This window comes from Lepidochelys kempii, chromosome 6, assembly GCF_965140285.1.
Source record: "Lepidochelys kempii isolate rLepKem1 chromosome 6, rLepKem1.hap1, whole genome shotgun sequence".
NCBI lineage: Eukaryota > Metazoa > Chordata > Testudines > Cheloniidae > Lepidochelys > Lepidochelys kempii.
In genome coordinates this window covers 35,001,434-35,016,225 of record NC_136385.1, presented here as the reverse complement: position 1 = coordinate 35,016,225, position 14,792 = coordinate 35,001,434, and the positions used below count along the sequence as shown (strand labels likewise).

The window sequence follows — 14,792 nt, the reverse complement described above, 5'->3', positions numbered from 1 at the left end:
CTGGGATGGCTTGTAACCAGCACAACCTGGTACTGTACTGTGGGATACAGGCCTGGTGTACACAGGCCTGTATCCCACACCTCTCCACCTATAACTGGAATAGGCCTTATGCAGTCAGACATGTAGTGGGAAGGTCTTCCTTCTCCATGCAAACACCCAGGACAAAGGCACAGTCTTTCCCTCAATGGGAGCTAAGAAAATATGAAACTATACACTTTTAAAATGTTTCTCTTTTATTTCAAGAGCAGAGCCTGTAAAGGAGTCATATAATTTTTATATAGTGAGGACAATTCTTGGCAAGTTCTGTTCTGACAAGAATGCATGAAATTTTAAGTTTATAAAAAGTTTTGTAAATGAAAATGAACTTATTCGCAGATCTCACTGAATGATTCACCAATGCACATTTACACATATTGATATTGGAATTTGATTTATGTGACCAATCTCTGCCAAATTACTTAAACTGCAAAATGCTGTTATGAAAATAACACAAACCCAATCCTGGGAATTGCGTACGCTCAACACCTTGTAATATCAGGCCTGTGATCAGGCATGTTCATCTGGCAAAATGTTGCAGGATTGGGATCCCAAGGACAATTAACAATAAGAAACTGGAAAACATTCAAACCCCAGAAAATCGCTGACACAAATCTAGTTAATTTCAAAGGTAATGGACAACTTAATATTACATTATTCTATTTAGTCCCTGCCGTTTGTACACAACTTCTTAGAGGGATAAGTGGTGTTCAGCCATCCGAGATTGAGCAATTATTCTACAAGGCATTTTCTTTCTAGAATAATATTTTTAGTTAAGGAAGACAGCATGTATAATAACGTCATTCTGGTTTGAAGTCATAACTGAGTACCAGTCTAAAAATATTACTAAAAACATAAACTTAAATAAGTTTACCTCATTTAGCCCTGGAAAACATTGCCCTCTGTTATCATAAACTGATTGCTTGAAAAGAGATAGGAGGTCATGATGTCTAATGTCAAAATTCTGTCCTCACTTGAAAGTTAAGGACTAAGATTAAAAAGGATTTGTTGCATTAATGCACCACCCTCATCTCTGAGGAATTAGGTTCAAGTCCATTATAATTCACACGTGTATTATTTTGGTGGTTTCATCTTAGTCAAAAGTGGATGTGTGCCCTGAGGGAAAAAACACCATACAGTATGTCAAGAATGTGAGTTTCCTATTCCAAGAGGCCCATGAGTGAACTGGCTAGGGTTATTATAGATATGGTTTCAGAGTAACAGCCGTGTTAGTCTGTATTCGCAAAAAGAAAAGGAGTACTTGTGGCACCTTAGAGACTAACCTATCACCAGCAGGAGAGTGAATTTGTGTGGGGGGGTGGAGGGTGAGAAAACCTGGATTTGTGCTGGAAATGGCCCAACCCGATGATCACTTTAGATAAGCTATTACCAGCAGGACAGTGGGGTGTATTGTTTCATATTCTCTGTGTATATATAAAGTCTGCTGCAGTTTCCACGGTATGCATCCGATGAAGTGAGCTGTAGCTCACGAAAGCTCAAATAAATTGGTTAGTCTCTAAGGTGCCACAAGTACTCCTTTTCTTTTTATAGATATGGTGCGTTTTGAGAGCTTGGAACAGCTACTTGAATGGCAATGTTGGTTCCCAACATTTGTAATGACTAAAATTCCCATTGGTATACTAGTCAGGAGAGGAACTGAATGATCATTCCTTAGACACTGAGACATATTAAGAGATCACTGGTAGCAGAGCAGACCATGGAGAGGAGGTCTCTGTAAGAGCTTTCTCTCTTCCTGTATTTGTTGTGTTAAGTGCTCTGTCATAGTGAAAAGATCTTTCAGAAACTTGCAACCTGCTTTTGTTTCTGTGGGCAGCTTATTTCCTCCTTTGGCTTGACCTTGATTAGTGGTTGCTATGTAAAACTATTGCAAGGCAGTGTATATTATACCTATTTGAATATTATGTGCACACAGTCATTCTGAAACTACTTTTATTATTTTCCATAGTGCAGAAGCTGCATATGGTGCTGTACGCTAGGTAAGATGTGTTGCACAGATAACAGAGTCCCTGGCCTGAAGAGCTCACAGTCAAAAGGGACAAGTGGATAAAATAGATTGTTTTGTAGTGACATCATGCTTAGGGGGATGGAGGCATGAACAGTGAAGGTGGGCCTTACATGAGCTGCCTAGTCCTCTTACATCACTATACTTTCCTCTCTCTCAGCAAAGCTCCCATTGACATCAGTAATGTAGAATTGGGTCTTTACTATGTTGTTAACCACTCTAAATTGCAGTGTAAGAGAAAGCAGCCTGATGTCACCAATGCATTTTATACCTGTATAATATGTTTTACTTTGGAGCACCAAGGCCTAGATTTTCAAAAGTCACTAGTCATTTTGCATACCTAACTTTTTGGGTGATCAACCTGAGATACCTTGACAAGGCCTAATTTTCAAATGAGAAGTGTACTCTCTGTTCAGAGTGCTACCTATATGCTATCTAAAATGTTAGTGTGTCAAGAGAAGGAAGGTGATGGATAAAGTGACCAAATTAGGAATATTTATCAAACTGTTTGTAAATTAGCTAATATTAGCGGCATCATCCAAAATCCAGTGAAGTTAGTGGAAAGACTCCCATTGATTTCCCTGAGCTTTGGATCAAGCCCATATTCATTACCGGAAACCAGTTTCCTCCTGAGATTTGAAGACTCTTTTTGAGCATCTCAATAGTAAATAAATACCAAACGGAAGTGAAGTGAGATCTTAATGTACTATCTAATCTGTGCTTTTATAGTGTGACATTACACTCCATATTCTTTATGGAGATATGCTTACGATATGGATATGACATAACTGTGAGATACTTTATGAAAGATGGCTCATGTAAAATACCATTGGAAAAGTTATGATTTACTTAATATGATTATCCAATTTTTATGTATGTATCATTTCTGTATCTAAAGTTAGGAATGTGGACTATGTAACAATTACAACTGGGTGTGTATTGGGAAGACAATTACATGTAACAATTACAACTGGGTGTGTATTGGGGTATGGGGGGGAGGGATAGCTCAGTGGTTTGAGCATTGGCCTGCTAAACCCAGGGTTGTGAGTTCAATCCTTGAAGGGGCCATTTAGGGATCTGGGGCAACTATGGGGGATTGGTCCTGCTTTGAGCAGGGGGTTGGACTAGATGACCTCCTGAGGTCCCTTCCAACCCTGATATTCTATGATTCTAAGACACCCACCAGCTGACAGGCCATCAGATTTGATGAGCCATCAGAAGGAAACAACAAGATTGTGAAGATACTAATCTCTCCCCCTTCTGGGAGGCATCCTGGGATGTAACTGTGTCGCTGCTAGGTCAGGTGGTCTTGTCACCTGATACTAAACATTATCTTGGACTTCTTGTAACTTTCCACTAAAAGGGGAGGAGGGTCAAGTTTGGGAAACAAAGGATTCCTGCCTTATGTAAACGTTATTTAAGGATGGGGAGGCAGGCAAACAGGACTCCTCCTCTCCATGGCTGGTCTGCCCAGGAAGAAAGACTGCTAAAGACACTTGAAGGGAAGGCAAGTGGGGAGTCCAGACTGAGATGGGGGTCCAGTCTGAAAAGAAATATAACTGGAACTCTAAGCTACAGAAACGTTGCAACCTGCCTAAAATAACATTTAGGGTAAGAGATTACATTTTGTAACCTGTTTCTTGAGTATATTGAGCTTAGCTTGCATATTTCGTTTGATTTGCTCAGTAATCAGCTTTGTTCTGTCTGTTATCTCTTATATTCACTTAAAATTCACCTTTTGTAGTTAATAAACTTATTTCTTGTTTATAATATAACCCAGTTTGTGCAATTCATAATTGGGAGGAGAGGGGGCAAGAGGCTGTGTATACCTTCCTCCACATTGAGGGCGGAGGCGGATTTCATAATATACCTTTGGGTCTACACTCCAAGAGAGGTGGACACCTGAGTGCTGGGGCAAGTCCCTTAAAGCTGAGTCTTCCCAGAGCTGATCTCAGTGTCTGTCTTCCGTAGCTGGGTGTGGCCCTGCATGTATGTGTGCTAGAGGAGGCTTAAAAGCCTGGCTCAGCAAGATAGGTAAAAAGGGTGCCCAGGCTGGCAGAACAGGTGGGCGCAGTGATATCTCCGCACATCAGGTGGCATCTTGAAGGGGGGCAACCTGTCACATATAGCTCTTAAACAAATATAACAAGAGATTCTGCAGGCTAACTTCCAAGAGTTCTGGTTTTAATGTTGGCTAAAGAAATTTTGATGGAATTTTCAAAGGTGTCTAAGAGAAGAAGAAGCACAAGTCCCATTGACTTTCAATGGAATTTATGTTCCTGTTTTTCTTAAGTGTTTTTGAAAATCTCATCCTTCGTCCTTTTCAAACTAATATGTGGAATTAAAAAAAAATCACATTAACATTCCTGGTCTATTTAAGCAAATAGTTCAGAAAAATATAGTACTGGTGATTTTAGTTCTCATTAATGTGTCAATAGTATGAGAATTCATAACACAGAATTCTGATATTGTTTTGTATAGAAAATACCAGTGTTCATTCTCCCCTGGAAACGACAAGAGAGTAGCCATCTGAATTTCATGTCAAGAAAGGACCCTGTCCTACAGCCCCTTACTCACATGAGTTGTTCTGCCTGGTGATTTCACAGCAACTACTCTCTTGAATATTAAGACCCCAAAAGTCTTTTTTGTAGAATCATAGAAATGTTGGGCTGTAAGGAACCTTGAGAGGTCAAGTCCAGCTCCCTGCGTTGAGGCAGGACCAAGTGTATCTAGACCATCCCTTGCAGGTGTTTATCCAATGTGTACTTAAAAACATCCAATGATAGAGATTTCACCACCTTCCTCAAAGCTTATTGCAGAATTTAACCTTATAATTAGAAAGTTTTTCCCAGTATTTAACCTAAATCTCCCTTGTTGCAGGTGAAGTCCTTTTTCTTCTTGTCCTATTTTCGGTGGCCATGGAGAACAATTGATCACCATCCTCTTTATAACAGCCTTTAAGATATTTGAAGGCTGTTGTCAGGTCCCCCATCAGTCTTTTTTTCTTATACCTAAACATGACCAGTTTTTAACCTTTCCTCATAAATCAGATTTTCTAAAACTTCTATCATTTTTGTTGCTCTCCTTTGGACTCCCTCTAATTTATCCACCTTTCCTAAAATGTGGTACCCAGAATTGGACACACTACTCCAGCTGAGGCCTCACCAGTGGGGAGGAGAATGAAAGGTTGTCGCAAAAGAACAATAGCTAATGTAAGAAAATACTGGTGGATTAACAGTTTTTATCAGAACTTCAAGAGCTTGTGTGGATTTGAAGGTACTCAGATACCAAAAGTGATAAGTGCAGCATAGAACATAGAATCACAGAGTCACAGTAGTGTTTTGTACTGTGCCAAAACTAGGCAAATGTAATTCGTTAGTTGATGAAGAGTTGAGTTTCCTGGAACTAAGCCTTTTGGTGTGATATCAAAGAACTGTCAGTACTTCAGTGTGGTTTATTTCATTTCCTGATTCATACAGCTGTTCTGTTTCTTCGCTCAGGTATCCTCTCATGTCCTGTGTGCAAACAGACGTGCTTCGCAGGCGATGTAGTTGAAAATTTCTTTCTCAAGGACTTTCCCACAGCAAATCCAGCTATGGCAAGGGTAAGTGGAGGCTGCTAAATAGGTTGCAGCATGAGTCTTTTGAAAACCGATAACCAGACTCAAAATTTGTTGTTTGAGTAGCTTTATATAGCATTGTAATTTCACTGCACCTCTTCAGTCATCCCCAGGGACTGAACATACTGCCTCTAAAGCACTTTTCTCACCCTGTGTGAAGAGCAAGGCATTAAAGTCAGTGGGAGCTTTGACAATGACTTCAGTGGTGCAGGACTGGGCTTTTGGCATGAGTATGTGGCAATACAAATCCCTGCTGCTAAGCCCCTAGGTTGGCCCTTGGAGGGAACTATTTCCCTTAACAGTTGTTTTGCATGAAAACTCTTTGTCAGTCACCACAGCACTAGCCACAGTGGAGCACAGACAATTTTGACTTGTTGCAACATCAAACTGAGTAGCACAGAACACAAGTTTCTAGTGGGTAGAATTGTCTTTCAAATAAACCCAACTTACCACCAAAGTTAGGTTTCTCAGTGACGAGCTAGGATTTCACTCTTGAATTATGTTTCATTCATTATAAAAGTGATGTACAGGTAATAAATGCATCTGATGCATCCAGCAAGATGCTGGATAGCCCTTTCACTCTGTGTTTCTCAGTATCCTCTGTTCCTTTGTCAGGGCCAGGTAAGCAGTGACAAAGGCTACTGGTTGTATGGTTGTCTCAAATTGATTGCTTCTGTTAAATGATAGAGATGTCAGTCTAATAATAATAACAACAACAAATAAAGTTCTTCATCAATCCTGAGGGAAGTCTCCCAGAACTTTTGTCTTTCGTCAGGATAGAATGGATGTAACTGAGAAGTTGGAGACATTTTGCTGTTTGCTGTGGCCTTATGTAAACAATATGCCTGGAGACAAATATGCTTCTCATGTGCCATTTAAAAAAGTTGATTTGCAATTTAGTATTTTAGTTATGTATAGTCTTCTCCTATACTAGTTTAATTGTACTGTTTCCACTGTATTTAAGTGTTTGTCCAGCTCCAGGGGAATTGTTCTTGTTTATTTCTGCTCTCTCTATCTCACTATAATACCCTTCCTGAATGAGGAAGTAAGACATTGGAAAATGATTATATTGCACTGGAATGAGGAGCTAAAATAGCACTAAATGAATCAAAACTACTTTACAAACTATTGACTGATTTATTTTATCCTTTTTTCTACTGGAGTCAAAAGTGTTGCCCAATGGTTAGAGCTAGTGACTGAGAGCTAGAATTCTTGGGTTCAAATCTCTGGGCCAGATCACGGACCCATTCCATCTGTTCTGTGCCTCTCTGTCAGTTCCAGGGAGGTATAAAACCAGCTTAAATATCCAGTTAAAGATTCCTCTGGCATTAGAGATTCCTTTAGCAGGTTTTACCAACTTAGGGGACATATCAAGGGTACAGCCAGAGCACTGCTGCACCCCAGCACTGCCAATGGAATGGTCCTTTGTGGGTTATCAGCCAGAACAACTTACAGAAGTCTTGAGGTTGCTCTAAGTTGTTCTGGAGACTGGCCCCAGGATCCAGTGGGAGAAGAGCATAAGGTCAAACACCATCTTTGTCTCCTGTGTTTTAGCTCTGTTCAGCCTTCTGTTGATTACCAATGCCCCTGAATTGCTCTGAGTCACTTAACTTTCCCATTCCTCATTTTCCCCATCTCTAGAAATACATACCTAACTCCTAGAGGGTACTGTGTGAATTCAATGAATAATGTTTGTAAAGTGCCCTGAGATCTTCAGATGAAAGGTGCTATTTATATGCAATGTATCATTATGTGAACCAGGAAGGATCACTTCACACATACTCTTCAAAGATAAGTTTCAGAGTAGCAGCTGTGTTAGTCTGTATTAGCAAAAAAGAAAAGGAGTACTTGTGGCTGTAGCTCACGAAAGCTTATGCTCAAATAAATTTGTTAGTCTCTAAGGTGCCACAAGTCCTCCTTTTCTTTCTTCAAAGATAGTAAGAGCAAAATTTACACAATGCTGCTGCAGTGATAAAAGTTCTTATTACATTGAGTTTTCTTAATTATCGTAACTCAATTCATCTACTTTCTAGAGAGAGCCAGTGTATGAAGGAAATCAAATGAATAAATCTTTTAGCCTCTTCAAAGGCATTGGGATATTTCTCAGATCTCTAGTAAGAAGATTTTCTTTTCTTCAGTCCCTTAGGACTCCGAAGAGCAATTCAAAAAGAAAACAATTCCCACGAGTACAGGAATCCTACAGGGGAATGAAGAATGTTCCTTTTTTATAAATAGTCTCATAACAGTGAAGGCTTTATAAAAGGAAAAATAAGAGAAAACCAGGGCCCGATCCTGCTGTCACTGAAGTCAGTGGGAGTTTAGCCAGTGACATCAGCGGGAGCAGCATAAGGCCCTCAAATTATGAGGCTGCTAGAAAGACATGAAGGCCAGTATTTTCAGACTTTGGTGTCTAAAGTTGACATCTAGTTCCATAAAAATGGCCTAACTGGGAGCTGTGGATTCTCATCACCTCTGAAATTCAGTCCCCATAATTAGGTGCCTACATATGGATTTAGGTTCCTAACTTTAGGCAGCTAAATCTGAAAATTATGCGCAAATCTGTTAGCTGGCTTGATCAAATTGGACTTGGCAATGTTGCTAAAGGGAATGAGAATTTGGGGTGCAAAAGAAATGTAGGATCAAGTCCTACATCTTGCCATTCTGACTTTGGTAGAGGTTTATCGTTGCACTCAGGTGGTAGCCAACGTGAATGTCACATTTTAGGGAGCAATTAATGGTATAAAGATAACCAAAGTGATACTCCAAGATCTTGACCATATCTTGGACACTGTAGTGATGGATTCATTATAAATGGGATAGACAGATAACCTCTATTGTAAAGTTATCTTCCTGGGTAAGCTTGGGGAAGACACTTACTCTTTCTCTGTACCCCAACTATAAAATGGATATAGTGATCCTTCCTGTCTCCTACCCTTTGTCTGTCTAGATTGTAAGTTCTTTGGGGCAGGGTCTGTCTTTTACTGTGTGTGTGTGTACACTCTGGGGCCCTGTTGTCAACTGGGGCCTCTAGGTGCTACTGCAATAAAAATAAATGATGTTAATTGTGGAAGGACTTAAGTGTACAAGTGTATACTAGTTGATAAACCACACCGTGCTGAGCTACCCTGATTGGTGAGTTGAAATTCCAGCCTCACTTTTTTCAGTTGGCCTTTTGGCAACTTATCAGGGTAATTGCTTTGCAATGTATGTATTGTGTGCTTGAGTTGCTCAGTTGTTTTTGCTTCTGAGCTCCTTGGGTGAATGGTCTTGAAATCCGCACTTAAAAGAGAGGTGTAGTTTGAATATCTGAGCAGGAGCCAGGAACTCCTGAGTTAATCCTGGCTCTCTAAGCCTAACTTCCTGTGTGGCCTTAGGCAAGTCACCCTCTCTGCTTCAGCCTTTTTCTTTACATGTATGGTAAAAGAGGAAGCACATACTGCCCATCTTGTGAAATGGAGGTAAGTAAATATTATCATCTCTGAGAGGTATTGTGAGAATTAATTAATGTGTGTAAAAGTGCTCTGAAGATTAAAAAAAAAAAAAAAAAAAACTATGCATGGTCTATGTAAATATCAAAGGACTGGAGATGTGTGAGGTAGGGGATAAGTGTTGGCTGCTGGAGGAGTCAGGGCTCTTGCCCAGAGTCTGACTAAGGTGGTCAGACAGAGAGAGCTTGAATGGGGTTTAGTACAGCTTGACTAGGCCTGGGCTAACCAGAACAGACCATTCTTTAACTTTCAGTTCTCTGTGCTAACCTAATGATTTCCTATGCTGTGTTTCTGTCGACTAATTAATAAACCCTACTGTTTTGGCAACGCTGTGTGAGTATCGCTGCAAAGGCTGGGTGAGGTATATTAGTCTCTGAAGAGCGTACAGTTCTCCATCAGGAATCTGTCTCAGTTGAACTCACCGTGTGAAGCAAGAGTGCTGAAGGCCCAGAGGTCCAGCCTAAGGAAGCGGTGAAGCCGTCCTGTCTTATCCTGGAGGAAGAGTGAGAACCTTAAGGGGTCTGGAACACTGAAGGGGTACCCCCACGAGACTGTTCCAAAGTGGGGGGCTGTAGTACCAATCCCTTGGATCTGTGATGCTTGGTTAGATTTGGTTAAACTTTTCTTCACAGACTGGACAATATTCTATCATGTTCATGAAGGGACTTACAATTCCTGTGCACTGATTTGTTTTCTTGTGTTTGTACATCATTATCTGTTATGGTACTAATATTAAGGGTATACAAATGACCTCTTATCCTCTGCAAGTTCCTTTTTTTTGAGAAGCAACTATCCCCACTCATTCCGTGCACTGAAATCAGACCATTCTTAGTTTATCAATTAATAGATTTTTAGGAACAGAAGGCCAGAGCTATTATGATCATGTAGTCTGACTTCTGGCATTGCACAGGCCATAGAACCTTGCCCAGTAATTCTGGTATCAAACCTGTAACTATTTCTTCAACAAGAGAATATTAGAAAGACATCCAGCTTTGATTTAAACATATCCATTGATGATCTTGTTCTCCTCTCTCTTGCACCAGTGTAAACCAGGAGTAATTCCATTGATGTCAATTGAATGACACTGGTGTAAGAGAGAAAAGAATCAGGGCCAGTGCTCACAGTTACTGGCGTAACCAAACCGCCAAGGTTTTGAATCAGTGTCTTAAATGAAGTAGTTTCTACAAGCTCATTGGAGGAGTTCTGCATTTAATTATACTTGCATGGAATTGCACCTTTTCTTTTCTTTTTTTTCTTTTTTTTTTTTCCAGAGCTGTTCCACGTGTAATGAGAAGAGACCTGCTCACAGTCTGTGTACTAACTGCAATAAGTGGCTGTGCAGCTCATGTACAGAGGAACACAGACATGGCAAAGAAACTGGAGACCATTTCCTGTCTGTCCCCCTGAAGGGCTCTTCAGGTAGAACCATAAACTTTGAAGCTTTGTGTTCTTTTTGGGGGGGGTAATTCAGCTGGACCGCCACAGAGTCTGCACTTTGCAATGATTGTGAATAAATATTATGCATACAATAAGTGGGGTTTTGATAGACAACATTCTACAGCTCCGAAGAGCTGACCTTGCACCAACAAAGTCAATGCTACCCCACCCCATGGGGAGGATTGGAGCTTGTGTTTACGGGAGGCACAATCCCTCCAAAAAGCCCTACCAGTGCGCAGCAATTTTTCAGGCTGTACAGTCCTTCAGGATCTTGCAGCCTGATCCCAGTGTGCCTGTGTGGACATGGCTCCTCCCTGTTCCCTGTGGGATATGTGCCTCCAGGGATACACCAAAGAAGCAATTGAAGCCAATTGCCCCTTTGCAACACACTGGTGGTTTGGTCTGCGTAACGTGAGGGAGGAAGGGGAAGGCTCTTTCCATCCCCCTGCACACCCATGCAAGGGCTAGGCATAAACTGATCCTGGCCTATTATTCCAGTGTCAGGGGATGTCCAACCACGTACCTGAGCTGAGGCCTAGGCTCCAATCCGAGCCAAGGATAAGAGGCTTATCACCCAAGCTGGAAACTGTCCTTTTTGCTCTATCCTGAGATAAAATGTGAATGTTCATGGAGTCAAACAGATACCATGTTGGGATGTATGTTGGGCTATGGAAGCAAGCGTGCCCTCATCTCAGAGCGTTTGTATCAGAGGAGGTGAACTTTGCTTGGTGGTTCTTCTAATAGATAACTCTCTCATAACCAAACATGTGCCCCTGTGCTATGCTTTCACCGGGAAAAGAAAGCAGTTCCACTGGAAATGGAACACTTTGGAACTCTTTAACACTTCCAGGTTACAAATGCAAATTCTTCCATTCATGTCCCATAGTCACAGCCACCCAGGAGAGCCTGATGGGGCTCCTTTCAGTGCTGCTCTTTAAGCCAGAAGGACTTTTGTTAAAGAATCTAGGGGCTTTTCTATGCACAAAGTTGCTGTGGTTTCACAATTTAGTTATTATTTGCATTGTGGTAGTACCTAGGAGCCCCAGTTTTATAGATCAAAAACCCAGTATACTAGGTTTTGAAAAACACAGAACCAAAAAGTCCCTGCCCCAAAGAACTTTAATGTGTGATGGAAAATTGATTAAGTTAAACTGGTGCAAAAGGCTCTGTGGACACTTACATCATTATAAGCCAGGCTTATTAGAAGTGGGGCTAGTAGCATGGCGTTATCATTAAGGTTACTTGTCACTTCCTATTATAAGACCTTGTATTCAGTTGATTATAACTGTGCCAAACTTTAGCCATTCTGGCTGAAATGTTCCATGCTGGGAGTCCGTCTCAAGCTGAATATTTTTGGAGAGTTTGAGTCAGTATGCTTCAGCCATTTCCAAGAATGAGGCTAGAAATACACTGTTTTGCTATTTAAAAAAATTCTGGCCACCTTTGAGAAGATCTAGCACCTCTGTGATTTGGAGCAGGGATTTCCTTTGAAAAATATCTGTTTGCATATGTTCAGTAGAGATTTCTTAACGTGTAGCAGCTACGATTGCTGAAGAGTCTGTGCTCAACAAGCATACTCATCTCCTCACAGCTCTTACATTTGACTGAGCAATGCTTTTTTTTTATCCTCACAGAGCAACTGAGTGTTCTCCGGCCCAGGGCTATTGGGTCAAGGTCAGACTTCCCCTGTAATGGTAGGTCCAGGCCAAGTTAGGGAGCTTGGCTCTCCTGTGCTTTCTGTGACATTGCTGCTGGTGCCCAGGCAGCATGAAGGAGGAAGCTGCCTGACAAGAATGCAGAGGGGACAAGAACTGGACCAAAGGGGAGGGAAAGGAATAGATTGGGGCAAGGAGCCAGGTGAGACAAGTATTGAAGATAGGGTAGGGGAAGAGAGAAACTGGAGGAGAGGAGGAGATTGGGACATGATGGACAAGGAGACTGAGAACCAGTTGAGGGAAGACGGAAGGCAGATCTGATGAGAAGTTGGTGTATGGGAGAAGAAGTGGGACTGGCTGGGCAAAGAGATTGAGACTGGAATGAGAAGACTAAGGCATGGAGATTGGGACTGAGTATGCAAATAGACTGGGACTGATTTGAGGATTCAGGGATGAGGAAGAAACGACAGGGACAGAGTCAGTTTAGCGGGAATGGCACAGAAAGGGTCAAGCTTGGGGGTAGTAGACAGAAGAGGCTGTGATCACTGTAGCATGCTTCTCTCTAGCCTGGAATGAAACCCAAGATTCCAGAGTCTCATCATTCCTCTGCTTTCAGCAAATATCTGAAAATCACTGGCAGAGTCTGTCTCGTCCCCCTGTAATGGTCGTCCACATGGAGGATGATCTACTATGGCTATCAGTTACTCCATTATCTCAAGTGGTAGAAGTCTTGCAGTGATCTGAAGGTTCCAACTGTGCTGATGAACCATCTGGGTGTCAATTTGAATTTCTGTTTTTTTCAGTTTGCTTTTTTTTTTTTTTTTAAAGACTTAGGAAATTGCACACAAGCTATGTTAAAAGAACATTAAAGTTGCAAAGGCAAGTTATCAAAGGTTAGGAAGTTGTATTTCACTAAGAAGCTGTTATCTGTGTCTGTTATCATTTGTTGCAGAAATTGGAAGGTGTGTAGTGAATGAGGCAGGGGATGGCAGGAAGAGAAAAGATGGTCTCATGGTTTAGGCAGTTGAATGCCACGCTGGAGAAGTGGATTCTATACCTGCTTCTGCCACAAAGTTCCTGTGTGATGCTAGTCAAGTCACTTACATCAGACTTCTCACAAGTGGTCAGTAGTTGTGTGTTCATCATTTTCTGGGTGCATGATTTGAGACGTTGGGGTCTGATTTGTGGAAGTGCTGCTTGCTCACAATTGCAACTGAAATCAGTGGGAGCTGTGCTTTGAATATATAAAGTCCTTAAAAAAAGCTAAGTACTCTGAAAAATCAGGTCCTAGGCAGCTCAACTTGACACCCAAAATTAGCAGACCCTTTGGACCTTAATTTTTCTGTGCCTCATTTCCCCCTGTGTAAAGCAGAGATAATACCTCCTCATCTCACCAGAGTGTTGTGAAGATAAATGAATTAATATTTGTGAAGTTCTCCAATACTATAGTAATGAGCACCATAGAAATGGCCATGAGGAAATAAATAATTCTGTCTTCAGAGAAGGGTTTGAATAGTGTGCAGTAAATAAGGCCTGGGGCCACACGTTGAACAATGAGGATAAACAAAATGTAGAAAAAGTGCTCATTAAGTGAGCACTCTCCCTTCTGTGCAATGAAGGAAGTAGTGGTCCTGTGGAAAAACTAGTAAGTGATCATATAATTAAAGCCTGTATCAATGCATACATACAAGGGGGCCTAAGTAAGGTTGCATATCAATGTTAATTATGGCATTTTCTAACTTTTGAATTTTTGACTTTGCAGCTTAATATTTTTAATGCAGTTTTATGTGTGAAATATCTATGTAGCTTAAGTTGATTAGGAACAAATTAAGCTAAACTGAAATAAGCTATTCATAAACTGTAAAGTATTTTGCAGTAGGATTTTACACCAGTTTAACTAAACTGATTTAAGGCTACACTGATGCAGCTGTGCCGCTGTAAGATCTCCTGTGTAGCCGCTCTGTGCCGACAGAGAGAGCTCTCTCACTCCCAACAAGTGGCAGTAGCTATGTCGGTGGAAGAGCATCTCCTGCCAACATAGCATTGTCCATGCTCGCACTTCTGTCCGTGTAACTTATGTCGGTCAGGGGTATGGTTTTTTTGTTTTTTTTTCTACACCCCCGAGCGACAGAAGTTTTACCAACTAAAGTGCTAGGGTACGTATGGCCTAAGTTCACACCTTAATTTAACCCAATGCATCTTCCTCGTGTATGGTTTTGTGGGTGTCAGAGAGACTGAGCAGAAGATGGGTGAAAGGCAGAAAGTAGAACATAAAGGAGTCCCAAAAGAGCACATCTAAGTGCATTTTAGAGAATGCTGCACAATCACTTTAGCTATAGGAGAGAGAAAGGACAGAAACAAGGAAGAAGCATAGATGAAGACTATTCTTTGAAATGTTTTTTTTTTCTTGCAGGTGTTATATAGAACCCAGTCCTTTACTCCTTGTACAGGCAAAGCTCACCTAAAAGTCAATGGGCGTTTCTCTGTGTAAGATGTACAGGTTAGGGTACTTAATATTAGAGCTATTGATCAGT

General features: G+C 41.1%; 1 protein-coding gene across 11 annotated transcripts in view; it reads left to right on the top strand.

Moving 5' to 3' along the window:
• Positions 1–14,792, top strand: part of TRIM66 (tripartite motif containing 66) — an 85,184-nt gene that overhangs the window by 19,451 nt on the left and 50,941 nt on the right. For 8 of the 11 annotated variants that reach the window (XM_078853189.1, XM_073347477.2, XM_073347475.2 and 5 more), the window contains 2 exons: positions 5,560–5,663; positions 10,438–10,585. In XM_078853189.1, coding sequence (XP_078709315.1) covers positions 5,560–5,663; positions 10,438–10,585 — 252 coding nt within the window. Of the gene's footprint in view, positions 1–5,256; positions 5,272–5,559; positions 5,664–10,437; positions 10,586–12,234; positions 12,298–13,210; positions 13,382–14,792 lie in introns of those variants that run through there. The other 3 variants (XM_078853190.1, XM_073347487.2, XM_073347488.2) reach the window with 3 other exon arrangements.